This window comes from Hemitrygon akajei, chromosome 3 (assembly GCF_048418815.1).
Source record: "Hemitrygon akajei chromosome 3, sHemAka1.3, whole genome shotgun sequence".
NCBI classification, from domain to species: Eukaryota; Metazoa; Chordata; class Chondrichthyes; order Myliobatiformes; family Dasyatidae; genus Hemitrygon; species Hemitrygon akajei.
Genome location: NC_133126.1, coordinates 4,251,465 through 4,275,450, shown reverse-complemented (window position 1 = coordinate 4,275,450; position 23,986 = coordinate 4,251,465). Strand labels below are relative to the sequence as shown.

Below are 23,986 nucleotides of genomic sequence, written 5' to 3'. Positions count from 1 at the left end.
TGCTTCAATACAGCCATCTATGCTGAAATGAACTCCCCTTCTTTTTGATTACGCTAATGAAACCTAAAGCACTCTGCAATTAATAATAGCTTTGGTTCTAAGTATTCCTGCATCACTTTTACAATAGTCGGAAAGCTAAATTCTGTTGGTTTAGTTGGAGCAGTCAAACTTCGAAGCAAGCTGTATGCCTTTAAACCTAATGCACTCAGCAAAATTGGAACTTGCTTCTCCCTGACTATTTCATTTGCTTCAAAATACGGTTCCAATAATTCAGTATACATGAGCCAATTACACATCATGTAATCAAACTCATCAATCTTTCCAATGTATCCAGCTATTTTGGATTAAAAAAATGATTATCACTCAGAACTCACTATTTATGAACCAATGAATTCTTCTGTTTTTTATTGACTTAAAAAAAAGTCAATCATGTCTTCTCTTGCAAAGACCATTTTTGCACATGCTGGGCTGTCTTTTTTACTTGCCCGTGCTCTTGCACCTTTTTTAAAATTTTGAACGTCTTGTTCTGCTTCAACGGCTTGGAAGCCCTCTCAGGTTTGTTTTAAAAATACCTCATCACCAATGTTATGGTTTGTAACTTTAAAACATTAAAGTAATTCAAACAACATACAGTAGTCCAGGAACTTTGTGTTTACTTTAAGTAAAGCACGTACATATCGCATGATAGCATGATGACATATGCAATTAACATATTTTTACATAGAATCTATTATTAATTATTTAAAGAACAAGAATACTAAATCAACCAATAATAAGATTACTCAAATACAACTGAAATATTAAATACACAACAGTGTATCTCCATGCAACAGAAAATGACCACGGTAAAATGTGGTTGTGTTACCTCATATTTGGTATCAGTCCATGTGGGGACACCATTCAGATTTGATAGAGGCGCTAAAGTGAAGAGCATCTTACAAAAAAAACTTACAACCCAGAGGGCGTAGGACGCCATGGAAGTCTAACAACAAGTGTATGTAAATATGAAGTAACAGAGTGCCACCTGGGTGGCTAAAGTGTGGGAATGTAAAGACTGCAATGGAAACATTTGTAAAGGACTGGGAGTCATTGAATGGTTTATTGTACATAATTTTATTTTTGAATAAAGTATATTTTGATTAAAAAAACAGTTAGTGTCACACTATTACAACTCTAGGCATTCTGTTTTCTGTTCTTATTTGTTGATCAGTGTCAAAAGATAAAGTAAATCCACTGTGATTCTGTGTTGGAAAACAATAAAACATGAAAACTTCCAAAGGGGGTAAATACTTTTCATAGGCATTGTAACTCATAATTAATTATTTAAGCAAATGAATACTTAATCAACAATTATATATACAAGATGACTCAAATATTACTGAAATATTAAATGCAAAGAATAAGAGGTCAGATTGAGGAATAAAAAAGGAGGGAAGGAGGAGGGGGAAAATGATCAGAAGGAGAAATTGATGTTCATGCTGCCATTCATTTTCATGATCCATTATTCATCGTTTGCTATTCAATTGTGTTTTTTTTTCAAATATACACAACTTTGATACAAATAAGGTAACACATACACAGAATCAAATATTACACGACCATTATTTTCCACTTATGAACATGTCAAATATCAGCTCTGTGGTTTTCAAAGAACTATTATTGAAAATCTTAAAGCTGGAGTTCTGCTGCAAGATTTTTATTTGCCTTTTGTGAACAAGAAAGTTGTTTATTGTACCAGTCAGCTTTTGTCATGCCTGAATACATTCACATAAAGAACCTGCACTGCATCCCTTCCCTTTGCCAATTATTTCTCCCTTAACAATAACAGGTACTTATTTATTTATTTAGCAATACCGCAGGGAGACGGCCCTTCTGACCTTTCGAGCCATGCTGCCCAGCAACTCCACAACGCTGGCTAACCCTAACCTAATCAAAGCTTCAAAGCACATTTATTATCAAAGTATGTATGTAGTATACAGCCCAGAAATTCAACTTCCCCACAGACAGTCACAAACAAAGAAGAACCATGGAACCAACCTGTTCAGAGAAAAACATCAAACCTGCCCCCCTCCCCATGCAAAGAAATCGTGCAAACAGCAACAATAAAAGAGTGAAAACACAGAAGATAAAACACAAAAGTCATATTTCAGTCCAGTTCAGTTCACAGGACAATCTACAATGACCAGTGAACCTACCCGGTACGTCTTTAGACGATGGGAGGAAACCAGAGCACCTGGGGAAAACCCACGCATTCCAAAGGGAGGATGTGCAAACTCCTTACAGAAGTACTCAGAATTGGACTCTGGAATGCCCCAAACTGTAATATCATCACACTATCCGCTAGCTATCATAGATTAATAGTCCTTGTAGATCAGGGGTAAATATCAGATTCTCTTTGGAATTTATTGACTTTTTAAATTCTTTTGTTGGGATACCATTTTAGTGGAATTTGCGAGAGATGTATTGGTCTGTTGTTTTGCATTATTAGTTACTCCTGGTTTATTCTGAATTTGTTCTGAGGTACTACTGATTGTTGTTGAATCCATGTGTGATGCCATTTGGGTAATCATTTGCTTTTCCAAGATGAATTCCTGTAATACAAGCAGAGGGCATAAATCAGCTCTGAAACATTATTATAAGGATACCTGGTAACATTCTGTAGGACTGATTATTTCAGATCACAGGGCACCTGGGTAGTGTAGTGGCTAGCACAATGCTACTACAGCTCAGGATGTCAATTCCTACCATCTGTAAGGGGTTCGTACATCCTCCCCACTGAATGTGTGGATTTCCACTGGGTGCTCCAGTTTCCTTCCACAGTTAGTAGGCTAATCAGTCATTGTAAATTGTCTTGTGATTAGGCCAGGGTTGCTGGCAGTGCGGCTCAAAGGGCCAGAAGTGCCTGTTTCATGCTGTATCTCTAAATTTAAAAAAAAAGTCATCTTGTATAAAAACCATCAGGAAGAAGGTACAGGAGTCTCAGCACTCACACCATCAGGTTCAGGAAAAGTTATTATCCCTCAGCCACCAGTCTCTTGAATAAAGGGGATAGCTTCACTCAATTTCACTTACCCCAACACTGAACTAAGATGATTATCATGGTGGGGTGAATTAGAGTACGGACTGAAGGGCCTTGGATAAGCACTTTGCAAGTTGAAAAGCTCAAGGTTCAAAGTAAATTTATTATTAAAAATCACGTATGTCACCATATACTACACTGAGATTCATTTTCTTGTGGGCATTCACAGTAAGCAGAAAGAAACAGAATAGAATCAATGGAAGTCCACACACAATAGAGATGAACAAACAACCAGTGTGCAAAAGACAACAAACTGCAAATACAAAGAGACAAGAAAATAATAATAATAATACTACATAAATAAGCAATAAATATCAAGAAGACGAGTTGTAGAGTCTTTAAAAGTGAGTCCATAGTTTGTGAAGTCAATTCAGTGAAGTGGGGTGAGGGAAGTTGAGTGAAGTTATCCCCTCTGTTCAAGAACCTGTTCTTGAACCTGGGGGTGTGATTCCTAAGGCTCCTGGATCTTCTTCCTGATGCCAGCAGAGAGGTGAACATTCAAACTGTGGAGCAATTTCCTGAAAGGAAGATAACTCATTGGAAATGACAAGGCTAGAAATAAGAGACACAGGAACATCCAAATTATATGAGTTGAATTCCAAATGGTGATGGCTGACAATGCACAGGGAGAAGAAACAACGTTTATATAGAATAAAAAGTTAAATGTTCTGACCTTTACCATGTTCAGTTTTGTCAGAATAAACATTTCCTCCAATGTCCCGTAATGCTTGACATAGCACTGATCTGCCAGATTGTTAATAGCCAATAGGAGAGCGCCAACCTCTTCACTCTAAGAAACAAAAGCACATTTTGAAAACAACCATTAAATGGCAGATGAACATAAAAAGTATTTTGCATCAGTTTTCGCTGTGGAAAACACTAACCATTTGCCAGATATTCAAGAGTGTCAGGGGATAGAAGTGAATATAGTCGCCATTACTAAGGAAGCTGAAAAGTCGGAAAACAGATAAGTCACTTGGACCAGATGGACCACACCCCAGGGCTCTGAAGGAGGTAGTTGAAGAGATTGTGGAAGCATGAGTAATGATCTTTCAAGAATCACGAGATTCTGGCATGGTTCCAGAAGACAGAACCTCACATTTTTTTAATATACATTTCTTTTTTTTGCATGTTTTAAAAATCTATTCAATATACCTATATTGTAATTTATTTATTTATTGTTATTATTTTTATTTTATCATCTTTTTCTCTTCTATATTATGCATTGCATTGAACTGCTGCTGCTAAGTTCATAAGTTTCACATCACAAGCCGGTGATAATAAACCTGATTCTGAGACTGAGACTAGAAATTTGCATATGTCACTCCACTCTTTAAGAAGGGAGGGAGGCAGAAGAAAGGAATGTATAGGCAAGTTAGTCTGTCTTCAATAGTTGGAAAAATGCTGGAATCCATTATTAAGGACGAGGTTCCGGAGTACTTGGAGGCACATGATCAAATAGGCCAAAGTCAGCATGGTTTCCTGAAGGGGAAAACATTGCCTGGCAAATCTGCTGAAATTCGTTGAGGAAATAACAGGATGGATAGACAGATGAGAATCAATGGATGTTGTGTACTTGGATTTTCAGAAGGCCTTTGACAAAGTGCCACACATGAGGCTGCTTAACAAGATAAGGTCCCATGGTATTACAGGAAAGATCCCAGCAGGGATAGAAGATTGGCTAATTGGCAGGAGGTAAAGAGTGGCAATAAACGGGGCCTATTCTGGTTGGCTGCTGGAGACAGGTAGCATTCCACAGGGTTTGATACTGGGACTGCTTCTTCTCACATTATATGCCAATGATTTGGATAACAGAATTGATGGTGGCCAGGCTTACAGACAAAATGAAAATAGGTGAAGGGGCAGGTAGTTCTGAGGAAGCAGAAGTCTGTAGAAAGACTTAGACAATGGCAGATGGAATACAGTGTAGGGAAGTGTATGGTCATGCACTTTGGTAGAAGGAATAAAGATATAGACTATTTTTAAAATGGGGAGAAGCTTCAAATATCAGAAGTGCAAAGGGTTTTGAGAGTCCTTGTGCAGATCACTCTGAAGGTTAACTTGCAGGCTGAGTCTGGTAAGGAAGGCAAATGCAATGTTAGCACTCATTTTGAGAGGATTAGAATATAAGAGCACGATGTGACAGATGTAAGTCTGAGCTAGCTTCTTTGACACATATGTTCTGGTCTTGTCCTCTTTGGGAGAATATTGGAAAGATATTTTTGATATTATTTCAGCAGTTTTGCATATTGATTTATAACCTCATCCTATTACTGCAATATTTGGATTACCAGTGATGAACTCTAATCAATTATCCCCTTCAGCTTGCCGTTTGATTGCATTTGTTACATTAATAGCCAGAAGATCCATTTTATTTAAATGGAAAGATTCTAATCCCCCTACTACATGTCAATGGTTTTCCCAAACTATAACATGCTTAAACTTGGAAAAAATTATGCATGACACTATCAACCCTTCAGTTAAATTTGAAGAAACTTGGAGACCATTTATTCAACATTTTCATGTGATGTAAGCTGAACTTTTCTGAATCCTTCTCAATATCTTTTTGTTTGTGTATAGAGGAGCGGAGTTAATGACAAATAGTTTTTTTAACTGATGAACCAAGGCAGCCCAGCTTTTGTTTTGTTTTGTTTGTATTTTGTTTTTTTTTTTAGTTTAGGGCTTTTTTCTTGTAAAAATATTTTCTCTTTGAATCTTTTTCATGGTTAGTTACTAAGAGATTGGGAGGCTTAGATTACACGTTATTCGGAGTCTGTTTACGTATACTTAACCGTTATTAATGTAATCCTGATCTCTTTGTATCATTACCATTGTTTTGTTTATCTATCTGAAACTTAATAAAAGTGATTGATAAAGAAAAGAATATAAGAGCAAGATGTGATGCTGAGGCTTTATAAGGCATTGCTCAGACCGCACTTAAGAGTATTGGGTCCCTTATCTAAAAAAGATTTGCTGGCACTGGAGAGGGTCCAAAAGAGGTTCTCGAGAATGATTCCGGGCAAGAAAGGCATGAGGAACAATGGATCATTTTCAGGCTGTACCTGCTGGAGTTTAGAAGACTGAAAAGGGATGCCATTGAAACCTATCAAATATTGAACACCCTAAAAATTCTATATCTGAATGCACGGTGTCAGAAATAAGGCAGATGAGCTTGAAGCCCAGGTGCGAATGGGTAACTATGATGTTGTTGGGATAACGGAGACATGGCTGCAGGGAGATCAGACCTAGGAAATGAATGTACAAGGGTATACGTGCTATCGTAGGGACAGAAATGTGGGCAGAGAGGGTGGGGTGGCCCTGTTGGTGAGGAATGAGATTCAGTCCTTTGCAAGGGGGGACATAGGATCAGGAGAAGTAGAGTCTGTGTGGATAGAACTGAGGAACAGTAAGGGCAAAAGGACCCAAATGGGTGTTGTCTACAGGCCACCAAACAGTAGCATGGATATTGGGTGCAAGTTGAATAGGGAGTTAACATTGGCATGTGGCAAAGGTAATGTCGCAGTAGTTATGGGGGCTCTCAACATGCAGGTGAACTGGGAGAATCAGGTTGGTGCTGGACCACAGGATAGGGAGTTTGTAGAGTGCCTATGGGATGCATTCTTGGAACAGCTTGTACGAGAGCCGACCAGGGACAAGACTATTCTGGATTTAGTGTTATGTAATGAACAGGATTTGATAAGTGATCTTGCAGTAAAGGAACCATTAGGAGGTAGTGATCATAATATGATAAGTTTTTATCTGCAATTTGAGAAGGATAAGGGCAGCTCGGAGGTGTCAGTGTTGCAGTTGAACAGGGGAGACTATGGAGCCATGAGGGAGGAGCTGGCCAAAGTTGACTGGACGGATAGCCTAGCAGAAAAGACAGTGGAACAGCAATGGCAGGTATTCTTGGGAATAATGCACAAGGTGCAAAATCAGTTCATCCCCCAGAGGAGGAAGGATTCAAAGGGGGGAAAGGGGCCACAGTGGTTGACAAAGGAAGTCAGAGATTGCATAGCATTAAAAAAAAGGAAGTATGACAGAGCTAAGGTGAGTGGGAGGACAGATGATTGGGAAGTTTTTAAGGAACAACAGAACTTAACTAAAAAGACAATACGGAGTGAACAAAATGAGGTACGAATGCAAGCTAGCCAGGAATATAAAGGAAGATAGCAAAAGCTTTTTTAGGTATGTGAAGAGAAAGAAGATAGTTAAGAACAATGTTAGGCCCTTGAAGAATGAATTGGGTAAAATTGTTATGGGAAACAGAGAAATGGCAGAAGAAATTAATGAGTACTTTAGATCTGTTTTCACTAAGGAAGACACAAGCAATCTCCCAGATGTATGGATGGGCCAAGGACATAGGGTAACAGAGGAAATGAAACAGATTGACATTAGGAAGGAAACGGTGATGAGAAGACTGATGGGACTGAAGGCTGACAAATCCCCAGGTCCAGATGGTCTGCATCCTAGGGTACTAAAGGAGGTGGCCCTGGAAATTGGGGATGCATTGGTAATCATTTTCCAATGTTCCTTAGATTCAGGATCAGTTCCTGAGGATTGGAGAATGGCTAATGTTATCCCACTTTTTAAGAAAGGAGGGAGGGAGAAAACAGAGAACTATCGACCTGTCAGCCTGACATCGGTGGTGGGGAAGATGCTAGAGTCCATTATTAAGGATGAAATAGTGGCATATTTAGATAGCAGTGATAGGATTGGGCCGAGCCAGCATGGATTTACCAAGGGTAAATCATGCTTGACTAATCTGTTGGAGTTTTTCGAGGATGTAACCAGGAAGTTAGACGGGGGAGATCCAGTGGATGTAGTGTACCTCGATTTTCAGAAGGCATTTGATAAGGTCCCACATAGGAGATTGGTGGGTAAAATCCAAGCTCAGGGCTTTGGGGGGAAGACATTGACATGGATAGAAAACTGGTTGGCAGATAGAAAGCAAAGGGTAGCGGTGAATGGGTGTTTCTTGGAATGGCAGGTGGTGACTAGTGGGGTGCCACAGGGCTCGGTATTGGGACCACAGCTGTTTATGATTTACGTCAATGATTTAGATGAAGGCATTGAGAATAACATCAGCAAATTTGCTGATGATACTAAGCTGGGTGGCAGTGTGACATGTGATGAGGATGTTAGGAGAATTCAGGGTGACTTGGATAGGCTGGGTGAGTGGGCAGATACTTGGCAGATGACGCTTAAAGTGAATAAGTGTGAGGTTATCCACTTTGGGAGTAAGAACAGGAAGGCAGATTATTATCTGAATGGTGTAGAGTTAGATAAGGGAGAAATACAAAGAGATCTAGGAGTCCTTGTTCATCAGTCACTGAAGGTGAATGAGCAAGTGCAGCAGGCAGTGAAGAAGGCTAATGGAATGTTGGCCTTTATTACAAAGGGAATTGAGTACAAGAGCAAGGAAATCCTCTTGCATTTGTACAGAGCCCTGGTGAGACCACACCTGGAGTATTGTGTACAGTTTTGGTCTCCAGGGTTAAGGAAGGACATCCTGGCTGTAGAGGAAGTGCAGCATAGATTCACGAGGTTAATTCCTGGGATGTCTGGACTGTCTTACGCAGAGAGGTTAGAGAGATTGGGCTTGTACACGCTGGAATTAAGGAGATTGAGAGGGGATCTGATTGAAACATATAAGATTATTAAGGGATTGGACAAGATAGAGGCAGGAAATATGTTCCAGATGCTGGGAGAGTCCAGTACCAGAGGGCATGGTTTGAGAATAAGGGGTAGGTCATTTAGGACAGAGTTAAGGAAGAACTTCTTCTCCCAGAGAGTTGTGGGGGTCTGGAATGCACTGCCTCGGAAGGTAGTGGAGGCCAATTCTCTGGATGCTTTCAAGAAGGAGCTAGATAGGTATCTTATGGATAGGGGAATCAAGGGATATGGGGACAAGGCAGGAACCGGGTATTGATAGTAGTTGATCAGCCATGATCTCAAAATGGCGGTGCAGGCTCGAGGGGCCAAATGGTCTACTTCTGCACCTATTGTCTATTGTCTATTGTCTATTGTCTATTGATAGAGTGGATGTGAAAAGGATTTTTCCTGTAATGGGTGAGTCTAGGACAAGAGGGCAAAGCCTCGAAATAGAGGGACACTCTTTTAGAATAGAGATAAGGAAGAGTTTCTTTAGCCGGAGAGTGGATAACCTGTGGAGGCCAAGTCACTGGATATATTTAAAGTGGAATTTGATAGGTTCTTGATTAGCCAGGGTATGAAAAGTTGTAGGGAGAAGGTAGGAGAATGGGGTTGAGAGGGATAATAGTTAGTCATGATGATATGGGACAGCAGACTCGATGGGCCAAATGGCCTAATTATGGTCCTATGTCTAATGGTTAATGGCCAATAGTTACAGCTGGTATGAAGGGTAGAAATGCAGATATGCCCATTAGCTACTAAATCAACCACTGTTTCTTTACGTTCTATGTTCATCAGATCCAGCCCGAAAATCCAGGCTCAGGGCTGATATGTTGGCCTCCTCTTCTGCCACGATGAGGCCACTCTCAATTTGGAAGAGCAACACCTCATATTCTGTCTAGACAGCCTCCAGCCTGATGGCATGAACACTGATTTCTCTAATTTCCAGTGCTCTTTTTACCTCCTCCTTCCCTCTTCTTTAATTCCCCACTCTTACCTCTTTTCCTCACCTGCCTAAAATCACCGCCCCCCCCCCCCCTTCTTCGGGTGTCTCTCCTCCTTCCCTTTCTCCCATGGTCCTACCTTCTCTAGCCCTTAACCTTCTCCACCTATCTCCTCTCTTTCTTTGACTTCATCTTCCCACCCCCATCCACCTGGCTTCACTTATCACATTCTAGTTTACCCTCCTTCCTCTCCCCCACCTTCTTATTCTAGCTTCATCCCCTCCCCCCTTCATTTCCAGTCCTGCTGACGAGTTTTAGCCCAAAACATTCTCTGTGTAGTCTCCAATTCAGTTTTGATATTTCACACACCAGCATCCTGTACATCAACCATTCACAGACCATTTGCATAAATTTTGCCAATCCATTTTAATAGGTGAAAATTTTAAGCAAATTCCTCCTGTAATATCTGTCGTGCTCTGGATGAATATCTCTCTCTACAGGGATTATCTGAGCTACTGGATATTTCCAGCACTTTTTAAACAATCTTAGCCCTGATCTTGCTGAATCCACTTCTATGGCTGTCATACTATAGTATACATTCACAATCACTATCATGCCCAAAGAGATTACAGAGAGTACAAACTCAAATAATAAAACCCATTCAGACCGAAGGAAAGAGGAAAGTAGTTTAAAAAAAGAGACAACATATGAAGAGAGGATGCAGAGATGGGTAACAGTCAGAATTAGGGAAGGAAATTAAAGAGGCCTTCATAATCAGTGTATTGAGCAGAGGAGATGGGATGTTATGTTGAAGTTGTATCAGATATTAATGAGGCCTAATTTAGAGTATTGTGTGCAGTTTTGGTCACCTACCTACAGAAAAGATATAAATAAGGTTGAAAGAGTACAGAGAAAATTTACAAGGATGTTGTCAACACTGGAGGACCTGAGTTATAAGGAAAAATCGAATAGGTTAGGACTTTATTCTTTGAAACGTAGGAAATTGAGGGGAGTTTTGATAGAGGTATACAAAATTATGAGGGTTAGAGATAGGGTAAATGCAAGCAGATTTTTTCCACTGAGGTTGGGAAGGACTACAACTAGAGGTCATGGGTTAAGGGTGAAAGGTGTGAAGTTTAAGGGGAACATGAAGGAAAACTTCTTCACTCAGAGAGCAGTGAGAGTGTGGAACGAAAGCCAGCACAAGTGGTCCACGTGAGCTCAGTTTCAACATTTAAGAGAAGTGCAGGTCGATTGGAGTTTGCAGCTTAAAAGGTTTTGCCACGGACATGATGGGCCAAATGACCTGCTTCTGTGCTGTACTTTTCTGTGACTCTAGGAAATTCTACTGACTGTGGAGATTAACACAGTGTGCATTCCCTTTCACAGTAATGTGAGGAAAATGGAAGGATAGGGACTTCGTGTCGTTCAGTTGGCAATTTGATGACTAATTATTTGGTTCGGCACAACATTGTGATCTTAAGGGCCTGTCCCTGTGCAATACTGGTCTATGACCTAGCTGAAGTAAATACTCCATGCATAAATTAGATTTGAAAACACCAGATGACAAATATTTTCAGAAGTATTGCTTCTTCAGAAATGTTTCTGTTTATGGTAGGCTGCTTGAAGCTGAACACAAATATAATTTCAGACTACTTATATGACATAGGAATTTGGAGAAACAAGAAATTTACTTTTACAGTATTGAATACAATGTGTTTAATTGCATAATGGTACTGATGTTTTACAATAGTTCAACTAAGCTAAATGTGTTCTGTTGATAATTTTCATTTGTACTCAGTGTCTAAGGTCTCTTGCTTAAGTGTCCAACAATAATCAGTCAGCATTGATGGATTCCAGTTGCCCTGATACTTTTTACCGTGCTCGTCACTGACAGCACCAAGATTTGCAGGGGAAGTCTAAATGGGAATGCAGAAAATGAGTCATTAGTGATATGTTGCACTGCATGGTTTTGTACGCTTGAAGCATGTTGTCAACCAGCTGTAATGCAGAAAATGAGTCATTAGTGATATGTTGCACTGCATGGTGTTGTACGCTTGAAGCATGTTGTCAACCAGCTGTAATGCAGAAAATGAGTCATTAGTGATATGTTGCACTGCATGGTTTTGTACGCTTGAAGCATGTTGTCAACCAGCTGTAATGCAGAAAATGAGTCATTAGTGATATGTTGCACTGCATGGTTTTGTACGCTTGAAGCATGTTGTCAACCAGCTGTACGTAGTTTGGTGCTCTGTAGTTGCCAAGAAATTTTTCAACAACGTCCTTGAATCCACTTCATGTGATTTTCTCCAGTCCCTGTAAGACTTCTTCAAACTGATTGTCAGTGATGACCTGTTTGATTTGTGGACCAACAAAAATGCCTTCCTTAATCTTGGCATCAGTTATTCTGACTTGAATTATGAATTGAAATAACAATTATGTGATTTCAAAAAATGGTGCATGATAGGGAAATTTCATGGCAATTTTCATGATCAGCAGTCCAAAATTTATAAGATACACAGAAAAGTATTCAGGAAGAAAAATCTTTCTTATCCAGTGAAATTATATAACAAGATGTAACTATGTATTGTTAATATCTTTTATAAACGACACTAATACCTTGTAATTACCAACCGAGTTTATGGCATTACTAAAAAGTACATCCATCTTGATCATTTAAAAAAATTCTCCTTAATCATTTTACAAGTTACCTGGTGGATGAAGTTGCCTCTGTGCAGATTTAATATCTGTTCCATCCGTTTGTTCTTCTCCTTTTTGGCATCATATTCCATTTGGAGCTGTGAAAGCTGGCTAGTCATCATCTGTTTGGAAACAAAGACCCAAAAAAGGACTCAATTCTGAACGAAAAGAAGTGAATTGTCCTTGCAAAGTATAAACACAAGCGTTTCTGCAAATGCTGTAAATCCAGAGCAACACCCACAAAATGCTGGAGGAACCCAGCAGGTCTGGCAGCATCCGTGGAAACGTTTCCAGCTGAGACCCTTCATCAGGACTGGAAAGGAAAGGGGAAGAAGCCATAATAAAAAGGTGGGAAGGTGGGGAGGTGGCGAAGGATGACAAGCTGGAAGGTGATAGGTGAAGCCAGGTGGGTGGGAAAGTTAAAGAGCTGGAGAAGAAGGAATCCGTTGGGAGAGGAGAGTGGACCATGGGAAAAAGGAAAGGAGGAAGGGACTCAGAGGGAGGTGACAGGCAAGAGAAGAGGTAAGCGGCCAGAGAGGGGAAATGAGGAAGAGGGAGGAATGTGGAAATTGGAAAAATCGATGTTGGAGACTACTCAGACAGAATATGAGACATTGTCCCTCCAACCTGACAGTGGCCTCATCAAGTCAGAAGCAGAGACCATGGACTGACACAAACGGGGATTGGAATTGAAATGGTTGGCCACTGGGAAATTCCACTGCTCCAGTTCTGAAGACGGGTCTGGGCCTGAAAACTCAATAGGTTATTACTTTCCATTGATGATTCCTGACCTGCTGAGTTCCTCCAGCATTTTGTGTGTTATTGCCTGACCTGCTGAGTTCCTCCAGCATTTTGTGTGTGTTACTCTGCATAGTATAAGACTGGTGGTTGATAGTCCACAGCAAAATGCCAGAAGCTGAGGTCGCAATATCTGTTGAGCCGAGGAACACAGCCAGCTTTCAAACCAGAAAGACATAGCATTCCTGCTGTCTGTGCTAGTTCATTCATTCAATCATGAAGGACACAACGTTCATAACATGACTGTTGCAGAAATGGACCCAAATGTTGACACAGCTGAGCAGTTCAGAAGCAGGCCGTGTTACTCAATGGGACTTTGCCTTAACTGTGTGGTGGTGTCCATGTCATCCTCCTCCCACTTCCCCACTTTATCCAGGCCTTTCAATGGAGTTTCCAACTCTGCCATCGTACTTGTTCTAGTCTCCTTCTTGATACAGGACAGCCATTCTTCAGAATTGTAGCACACTCAACTGTACAGCTGTCCCTACTACAGAAGGAGTATAGTGATATTGGGGAAGGTATAGAAAATTTAATACAATGCATGCTAACAGGGGCTTCAAGGAGCTGCAGCCAGATGCACTTCATGCAGATGTAGTTCCCTGGGACACTCTGGGTCTCCTGGGACTGCAACATCTGGCATGAAGAACACACAATGGCCATTTAAACTGCACTAAGTGCCCCTGACAGGGTAAGAAAAAAAGGGAAGCTTACAGAAACTTACCTGGCAACTTACCCAGAGCCAACACCTCTTTTGAACTGAATCCCCCTTTGAGCCAAAGCCTGACACCCCCACTCTCACCACTGGCCCACTCCAACAACGGCCGCTCCGCGTGTCCCTTCTGTACTTTTAATTACTCCTCTCTGCACTGCTCCTGCCACTGACTGGGCCACTGGAATGAAGATGAACGCCCGTGAAGCTCTCCTTTTAAACAAGTGCCTTCCCGCTGTGCACTGCTCCTGCCACTGATCAGGCTGCTGGAATGACACCGAATGCCTGCAAAGCTCTCCTTTTGAATGAGTCCACCGACCCGTGGGGAACCTCCTCACTGTGCATGGCTTCTGCTGCTGATTGGGCCACCAGGATGACACCGAATTCTTGTGAAGCTCTTGTTTTAAGTGAACACCACTATCCTTTGAGAAACCTCCTTGCCACGTGCTGCTCCTGCTGCTGATCGGGCCACCAGGGTGACAACGAATGTCCGAGAAGCTCTCTTTTTAAACGAGCGTTGCTGACCTGTGAGAACCCTCCTCGCTGTGTGCTGTTCCTGCCGCTGACCTGGCCACCAGAATGACCGTTTCTACTGGCAGGAGAAGGGGAAAAGGCAGGTTACTGGCACCTTAAAACCAGTCACTTCCAGGAGATGGGGCTCATCAGTCATGGTCAGCAACTCTTCCTGGAGAAGGAAAACTCTGATCTCAAACCTCCACTCATACCCACACATAGGGAAGGCTTTAGAAGTAAACACCAAGGACAAATCTGGAGCCAGAGTCCATAAAGCTGTCCTAGGTTGAGTTTAACGCTGATTGACAACTCCAGTGATGTCATTGCTGCCATATTGTCTCTGCTGTTCTTTTTGATTCATCAGCTGCATGGAGGGGGAGCCTGCTGTATGGGCAACAGCTTGCTCTCCATGTCATACTGCCCTGGCTTGTGTACAGCTAGGACACAAGATCCATGGTCAACCTTGTTCACCAGAGGGCTTGTTACTACTACTAGAAGCAGAAGGTAATACCAGCTGGGAATGTTTGAAAGGAGCCGCAGCCCTTTCATACAGAAGCTAAAATGATCAAAAGTGTGTAGGCAGATTGGGAAAAGCTATGACACACAGAGGAGATCCAAAGTCAGTTCCTATAATGTAAGTCAGTCTAGTAGGGGGTTCCAGCGAAACTAATTTTCACTGGATATCTTATCCCTTCCTCCCTGACCAGGAAGAATTGAGATAAAAAGCTGAGGTGCATTCAGGGGATACCAGCAAAACACTGGAGAGAACAAGAAACAGGTATTCAATAGACACACACAAAATGCTGGAGGAACTCAGTGGGCCAGGCAGCTTCTATGGAAAAGAGTAAACAGTCGATGTTTCAGGCCGAGACCCTCCATCAGGACTGAAGCAGGGTCTCAGCCCGAAACATTGACTGTACTCTTTTCCATAGATGCACCCTGGTCTACAGAGTTCCTCTACCATTTTTGTGCCTGTTGCTTCGGATTTCCAGCATCTGCCGATTTTCTCATGTTTGAGATATTTAATAGTATTGTACTTGGAGATTAAAACTACTGGAAAAGATAGGCAAGGTTTCATTCACTCCCCATAGAAAAGAGAAGACTGAAGCAAAACAAACCAGAAGTGCTGGAAACACTCATTAGCTCAGACAGCACCTGTGGAAAGAGAAACATTTCTGTTCTGAGATTCTCTGTCAGAATGAGGAGAGATAACCGGAAACCCAGGCTCAGCCTGGCAGACTCAGGGTCCTTGGCAAAGTGGGTTTTGTAGACTAAGATATGAGCAATTGTGGCCCTGCAGAAGCAGATCTGACTGTGATTTTGCTTCTCCTGACTCATCACTTTGTAAATTGTAAGGGATGGAGAATGAGATTGCAAAAACTGTAAATGGTGGAAATTTAAAATAAAATCTGAAAAATCATATGCGGGCCATAAACACCAAGGGGGAAAAGACCACCTGACCCTAAAGAAACACTAGCTGACTTTGTTTTCTGATATTGAATGGCCCAATAAGCATTTCCAGTTCAAAAGATAATTAGCAGGTCAGCTTTTTTGAAATACACTCCTAAACTGTAGAATTCAGTACCTAAAGCTATAAGGGATGCAGACTCGTTTGACACTTCAATTATTTTAAATTACCCAATTATTTAACCTTGCTTTTAACCAACATCTTTTTGTCTTTTATTTTCAAGTTTGCACTTTATCCCATTATAAAGGTCTTTGAACTACATTGTCTGTATGGAAAGTGCTCTATAAATAAGCTATTATTATTATTAAATATAGCTAATATTATGGCATCATTGGATGTATACAAAATATGGGCAAATTCTTGGTCTCCCTTTATCCTCACATGTTTGTGAACAGACATAAAGTAGCTTCACACAGCAGAAAGAACACTTAGTCACTGCATGGCACTGTTACAAATTGGGCTGTCAGGGTCGGAGTTAATTTCCAGCGTCCTCCTTAAGGAATTCCTACATTCTCCCTGTAACTGCGTGGGTTTCCTCCAGATGCTCCGGTTTCCTCTGACTTTCCAAAGATGTTCCAGTCAGTAGGTTAATTATAAATTGCCCTGTGATTAGGTTAGGGTTAAATAGATGGTTTTCTGGGTGGCGTGGTTCGTTGGGCTGGAAGGGCCTGCTCCGTGCTGTATCTCTATAATTAAATCAATAAATGTTGTCATACCAGTTTTGAGGTGTCGTATTCTTGGCGCAACGTTTCCAAGTTGTGCTGTCGCTGTTCCAGCTCATCGGACAACCTGCTCAGATTATTTACCAACATCTCGTTGGTGGATCGCAGTGTTTCATATTTTTCAATGACACACATCACCAGAGATTCTGCACTATCCTCCAGGTAATCTGCAACGTAAAGCAAGATTAAAATAAATACTGCAATCACCCACTATAATGTTGAAAAACAAGCTGGCAGTTAGAATAATTCCCTCTGTGTGTTTAATATCGGTGCAATATGTCATGAAATTTGTTGTTTTGCAGCAGCTTTACATTGCAGTACATAAGAATAAAAACTAGAAATTACAGTAAGTATGTATATCTATATGTATGTTTCTTAAATTAAATTAAATAAGTAGTGTATAAAGAGCAACATTGAGTGAGCTAGTTTACAGGCTTGATCGTCCATTCAGAAATCTGATGGTGGAGCAGAAGAAGCTGTTCCTGAATTGTTCACTGTGTGTCTTCAGGCTCCTGTACCTCCTCCTTAACGGTAGCAATGAGAAGAGGGCATGTTCTGGGTGATGGGGGTCCTCAATGATGGATGCTGCCTTTTTGAGGCATCACCGTTTGAATATATCCTCAATGCTGGTGTGTGTGTGCGTGTGCGTGTGCGCGCGCGGTAATGAAGGGAACGGAATACACAGACAGACTTTGACAGAGTGCATGTGGAGAGGATGTTTCCCATAAGACAGAGCCTCAGAACACAGAGACATCCATTTAAAACAGAGACGAGCAGGAACTTCTTTAGCCAGAGGGGTGGTGAATCTGTAGAATTCATTGCCACAGAAGCTGTGAAGACCAGGTAATATTTAAAGCAGAGGTTGATAGGTTCTTTATTAGTCAGGGTGTCAAAGGTTTCAGTAAGAAGGAGGAGAATGGGGTTGACAAGGGTAATATAGCAAGCATGAGGGGATGGCAGTGCAGACTTGATTGTTTGAATGACTTAACTCTGCTCCCATCTCTTACCTTTTACAATATGCCTTAAAACCAGATTTCTCTTTGTTAAAGGCACCAATCATCCTCTGGTTGTTGTGCTTTTATGATAAGTAATGCTTAACATTTTTACTTTAAAAACATATTGTTCCAATCATTGATCTATCAATGCCCCATGGACTACCAGAACTCCCAAAGAACTTCAATGTACTGGATTTGATTATATTGTGATCTACAAGAATATGAAAAAGGTATGCGTGGAAGTTGCAGTAAGGCAAGGGTTAACAGACACCATCCAGGTAAATTTAGTCTACAGATAGAGTGCAGACAGCCCAGGCAAGAAAGGTCTTTGAAAATCCTGGCTTCCCCTTGCACACCAGGGTGAGAAAGAGAGGACGCGATGCTGTAAACTGGGCGAGGAATGGACCCCAAGCGGGGGTCCAAGGCCAGGAGGTAGCCTGAGGAGAGGAGATGAGGGTAGATGTGTTTGGTTGACCACTTCGGGTGGTTCTAAGCTGCGGGTCGAGGAGTTCGGAGGGGATCGAATGGTGGCCAGAAGACTTCAGTAATTGAGCTCCAACGGTTGTGCATGAAGTGGTTTGGACTTTGATAAGTTTGGCGACTTTTCATTATTTTCTTTTCCTTCATGTATACTGTATCATTATTAATCACTTAGTTATAGTAATCTTTATAAATTATAATCATTTAATCGCATATGGTGTACTGTCTGTTTTTGGGCGAGGCGGGGACATCACACAGCATCCACACCAGCTGATTACCCAGTTTGGCGGGGCCGAAGGCTGCTCCCCCTAGGCGAGAACGAGCTGAGCGAGCCTGAGGGGACCCGGGGGGGTGCATGTGGTTCAGTGGCAAAGAATGGCACACAGTGAATCAGAATCTTTCCCTGTCATAGTTTGAGCTGGCAATGATGGAACCCAAGTGCAGAGGAAAGACAGGCTCCCATGAAGGGTCCGTACATAAGAATTCCAACAGAACTCCGCGGCCTAACTGAGTGACACTGTGAGACGAAACGTTCTCAAAACTAGAACCCCACTCTAAACGCTAAGGAACTGCCTCTAAATAGTACAGGCGATGTGGAATCACCAGATCTATTAAAATAAACTTAACTGGGATAAACAATCAAAGATACTAGTTTGAACCATAGAAATTTTATTTCAGTTAAACTTCTTAAGTTCGATTTTTAAACTAAAAATCCTGTACTCACTTTCTGGTAATTTGTCAATAATATTCAGGAGGTAGTCTTCATACATCTTGTAGTTTGACACCTTTCTCTGCAGTTTCTGTTGCCTGTGGATGGCAAGAAAAGTGACTAACATTTCGTTCAGATAGAAAAAAAATTGCTGTTGAATGTTAATTAAAAACAGTGTTAATTATAAGCCATAAAACTATAAGACATAGAAGCAGAATTAGGCCATTCATCCCATCGAGTCTGCTCTGCCATTCCATCATGGCTGATCCCAGATCCACCTCACCTGCCTTCTTGCCATATCCTCTGATGCCCTGACCGATCAGGAAATGATCAACTTCTGCCTTAAGTATACTCACGGACTTGCCTCCACTGCAGTCTCTCTGGCGTGTTCTGAAGGGTCACCCCTCAATTCTGAGGCTGTGCCCTGGGGTTCTGGATACCCTCATCATAGGAAACATTTCTCTTCATCCACCCTATCTAGTCCTTTCAATATTCGATAGCTTTCCCCCCAACCCCCGCATTCTTCTAAATTCCAGTGAGTACAGGCCCAAAGCTGCCAAACGTTCCTCATATGTTAACCCCTTCATTCCTGGAACCATCCTCGTGAACCTCCTCTGGACTCTCGCCAATGACAACACATCCCTTCTGAAATATGGTTCCCAAAGCTGTTGGCAACACTCCATGTATGGCCTGACTAGTGTCTTATGAAGCCTCAGCATTATCTCCTTGCTTTTATATTCTATTCCCCTTGAAATAAATGCCAACATTCCATTTGCCTTCTTTATCACAGACTCAATCTATAAATTAACCTTCTGGGAGTCTTGCTCGAAGACTCCTAAATCCCTCTGCACCTCTGATGTTTGAACCTTCTTCCCATTTAGATAATAGTCTGCACTATTGTTCCTTTTACCAAAATGCATTATCATACATTTCCCAATACTGTATTCCATCTGCCGCTTTTTTGCCCCTTCTTCCAATTTGTCTAAGTTCTGCTACAATTGCATTGCTTCCTCAGCACTACCTGCCCCTCCACCTATCTTTGTATCAACTGCAAACTTTGCCACAAAGCCATCAACTCCATGATCTAAATCATTGACAAACAATGTGAAAAGTATGGTTCCAATACTAACCCCTGTGGAGCACCACTAGTCATTGGCAGCCAACAGAAAAGGTCCTTTATTCCCACTCGTTGCCTCCAGCCTGTCAGCCAGTATCTTTCCTGTAATGCCATAGGATTTTATCTTGTTAAGCAGCCTCACGTGCAGCATCTTATCAAATGCCTTCTGAAGATCCAGGTAAATGGCATCTTCTGCCTCTCCCTTATCCACTCTGTTACTTTCTCAAGGAACTCTAACAGAATTGTCAAGATTTCCTTTTACAGAAACCATGCTGACTTTGACTTATTTTATCATCAGTCTACAAGTACCCCGAAACCTCATCCTTAATAATAGACTCCAACAACTTCCCAATCAATGAGGTTAGGCTAACTGGCCTATAAGTTCTATTCTTTTGCCTTCCTTCCTTCTTACAGAGTGGAGTGACGGGGGAGTGACATTTGCAATCTTCCAATCCTCTGGGACCATACCAAAATCAAATGGTTCTTGAAAGATCATGACCAATGCATCCATTATCTCTTCAGCAACCTCTCTCAGGACTCTGGGATGTAGTCCATCTGGTCCAGGTGACTTACCCTCCTTAAGTTATTCCTTTCATCCTCATGATGTCATTATAACCCAGCCAATGACCACGCTTACTAAATGTGCAGATGTTGAGGTGTGACCACTCAGGGAGAGGTCAAACTCTGACATCACAAGGCCACTGTGACATCATAATGAGATGCAACATCAGGGCAGGATTTAAACTCTGGTCACCTGGAGACCAGAGGCAGAGCAACCATCTTCAGCATGAGTGGAGGATGGATTGCTGATCTGGAGGCTGGTATAGACATGGTGTATTAAAATGCCTCATTATGGGCTACAGATTTGGCCAGTCCTCAGAGGATGGCATTGATATTTGTACAATCTCGATCCTTGGATCTTCCCGCTCACTGGCATTCCCAATGGAATGGCACTGATGGAGTCAAGACCTGGTGGACTTAAACTTACAACCTAGCAGTATCATAAAAATCTTGCTCTCTGGAATTTTTCCCTCAATGGAATTTCATCGTGCTCTTGAATAACTTTCCCGAACTGCATCTTCTGTTGGGAAGTCTAACAGTGGAATGGATGTGGAAGAGAACATGTTCTGTCGAGGGTGTGAAGCCCCTCAGAGAGGACAAGCTGAAGATGGGGAGGAAGAGGACAGAGAAAGACAGGAAGGATCTGTGGAGCTTTCAGCATAGCAGCAACATGATGGGATGAAGGGCCTCTTCCTTAGATCCAGCATCCTGATCCTTGGACTACATCCCCGACTCGACTGACTTTCCTGAATTTAATCTACCACATTGAAACTCTGAAGACTGAACGAAACAACAGCTGGAGACATCTGACGGGGAAGGCAGAATCCTGCACCAGATGCACAGATTCCCCGACAGAAAGAACTTCAGCAAAAATGAGACAGAGTACCGATTCCTTTCATTCCTTCAGTGGCAATGTTCAGAATGATTACCTTTGGGAGGGATGATAGATTAGTTGTTGGGATTTTGGAGGGGGGGTCAGCGCTGGGTAAATATGGGTAATTACTGCTTGGGGCCCACTGTGTTTATTGATCCTGATTGCTAAGGAGCTGCTCCCAGTATCAACAAAGGCCGTCAGTGATGTCAGACACACCCCTCATGCCAGTCTGAAGATGGTACCCAATGTCTAACTACAGACTGGGAAGCCTATAGCCTTTAATACTGAGGCAGTGTTTCACCCTATTCTGAATCGAGAAGTATAAACGTCTTGTTGTTTGTCGTGTGTTTTTAACAAGTTGCAGGAGAATGTAGGTCGAATAATTAGTGGGTTTGTGGATGACACCAAAACTGGTGTGTGGTGGAAGTGAGGGTTTTCTAAGTGTGCTATGAGATGGAGACCAAGGAATGGGAAGTGGGCCGAGGAATGGTAGGTGGAACTTAACTGGGGCGAGTGTGATGTGATAGATTTTGGAAAGTTAAACCAATGCAGAACCAAGAGTAAATGACAGGGCCCAGGGAGAGTTGTAGAACAGAGAGACCAAGGAGTACAAGTACTGAACTCCCTGAAAGTGGGGACATAGGTAGACAGGACAGTGAAGAAGTATGCACGGGTTCTCACACTGTGTAAATCTGTGACTCCAAGTGTAAAGGGTCCTGTCATTGTCTAGTTTTAAGCTGGTGAGTTTAACCCTTTCTTCTTCCAGAGGGACAAGAGCATCAGAAGTGTGCAATCTGTGTGAGTGGCCAGTTTTAGAACAGATCCTGACTGTAATCCAACTGATGCTCCTCAGGTCAGGTACTCTGTGTCCCATCCAACTCTCTGTACTAACGACAGCCACTACTGTTCCCCTCCATGGATCAACTGGGTCATGGAAACGGTGTGAAACCACCTCTCTCACCTCAGGACTATTTCCATCCCGTCAATCCTGGGGTCAGAGTGTCCATCCTTCCACCTCTAAATATGTTTTTATGTTGATTTATTTCTGATTTCTGTGTGGTGCTGGATGTTTGTCATCCTGACCAGTTCTGCCTGAAGTTGTTTGGTATGATTGTTTCTCAGTGAAATTTGACAATGGGTTTTCCCCCGGCTTGGACCTTCATGTCCAGTCTCCATGTCCCCGCATTGGCACCAGGTACTGACCCTGATCCAGCTCCAGGCTCAGCTCGGAGTGACCGCTCTGGCACTGGACAGGGCCCAGTCCCTGCGGTCAATTCTGGCCAATGTCGGCAGGGGACTCTATCTTGGCACTGAGGCAAACAGAGTCTCTGAGGATTCTTCAGTTGTTCCACCCAATTGTGCAGAGTGCGAGGGGCAGGTCAGGGCCGCTCGCCAACCAGTCTCTGTCCTCCCAGGCCATACCATCGGGTAAACCCCAGTACACATTGGTACTGAGGCTCCCCAGAACAGAGGAAGGGTCCTTGTCTGGCACCAACTGGCTCTGAGGAGTCTCTGCCCACTGGTATCAGAATCAGGCTGGATCCCCCAAGAGCCAACAGCTACCGTTGGTGTCCCTCACCGAGTGCTCACATCGTGCTTTCTGATGGCACCAACCCAGCATCATGACCCTGGTCTCCAGTTGGCACCAACTCATTTGGAGGTCCATCCTCTTGGACTGCAGCCCACTCAGGGGCTTCCATGTTGTGGGTGAGTTAGGCTGTGGGGAGAGCAGTCACTGCTCTCGAATTGCCCTTTATTTAACTCCCCCCTCCCAATGGGGACCCACCCACAGCTGCTCTCCACACTTCCTTTGGGGGTATCTGGGTTCCTAGGGCTAGCACACCCAGGGAGGGTATATGGGCCCCAGTGACACCTCCCCCTCGTGGCAGGTGCTCACAGTAAGGGTAGAATTCCTTCGGCCCCTATACGTAAGTGAGTTCGGAGCTGGACAGCCGCCCTCATCCCTGTTCCTAGGGATTCCCTCTTACCTTCCCTCCCTGCTGGTTCACCCGAAGGAAGCTTTTCGGGCGTCCCCATTCTCCAGAAGCCCAGTAGGAGCCCCAGTCGGTCATGACCACCAGTTGTTTCGGCTGATGTACCGAACACAAGCGTGATACAAGCCTGGAACTGAGGGTCTGGAAGTCCCTCCATTTGTCCTCCCAATCTGGCAGGTGAGTTGAGGCAGCAACAGCTGTAGGAGAGAGGTCCACCTTCCGAGAGTGCTTATTGTGGCAGTAGGCTGTGGGAGATTCGGTGATGGAGTGAAGTCTCTTGTCCTATCCATCTGATGTCACCATTTCACCTGTCCTTCCACCTTTGACCTCCACTAGGTCTTGTACCAAAAGAAGAGGATTCAAGCAACATCGAGCAGTTTCGTATCATCTCGCTGCTCAACGTTGAAGGGAAGATCTTCTTCAAAATTGTGGCCCAACGTTTAACTGAGTTCCTCTTGAAGAATGGATACATAGACACCTCAGTACAGAAGGGGGGAGTCCCAGGAGTACCCAGATGCCTAGAGCACACAGGAGTGGTGACCCAGCTGATCCAGGAGGCAGGGGAAATCAGAGGAGACCGTGCAGCACTCTGGCTAGACCTAACCAACACCTATGGATCCATCCCACACAAGCTCGTTGAAACAGCACTGACAAGACACCATGTTCCA

The 23,986-nt window shown here is 42.7% G+C and overlaps 1 protein-coding gene across 3 annotated transcripts in view; it reads right to left on the bottom strand.

Annotated features, from left to right (window-relative positions):
- Positions 1 to 729: 729 nt before the first annotated feature.
- Positions 730 to 23,986, bottom strand: part of ccdc197 (coiled-coil domain containing 197) — a 144,673-nt gene continuing 121,416 nt past the window's right edge. For 2 of the 3 annotated variants that reach the window (XM_073039169.1, XM_073039173.1), the window contains 5 exons: positions 18,788 to 18,870; positions 16,583 to 16,755; positions 12,390 to 12,500; positions 3,753 to 3,869; positions 730 to 2,591 (listed from right to left, as the gene is read on the bottom strand). In XM_073039169.1, coding sequence (XP_072895270.1) covers positions 2,403 to 2,591; positions 3,753 to 3,869; positions 12,390 to 12,500; positions 16,583 to 16,755; positions 18,788 to 18,870 — 673 coding nt within the window. In that variant the 3' untranslated portion in view covers positions 730 to 2,402. Of the gene's footprint in view, positions 2,592 to 3,429; positions 3,598 to 3,752; positions 3,870 to 12,389; positions 12,501 to 16,582; positions 16,756 to 18,787; positions 18,871 to 23,986 lie in introns of those variants that run through there. The other variant, XM_073039171.1, reaches the window with a different exon arrangement.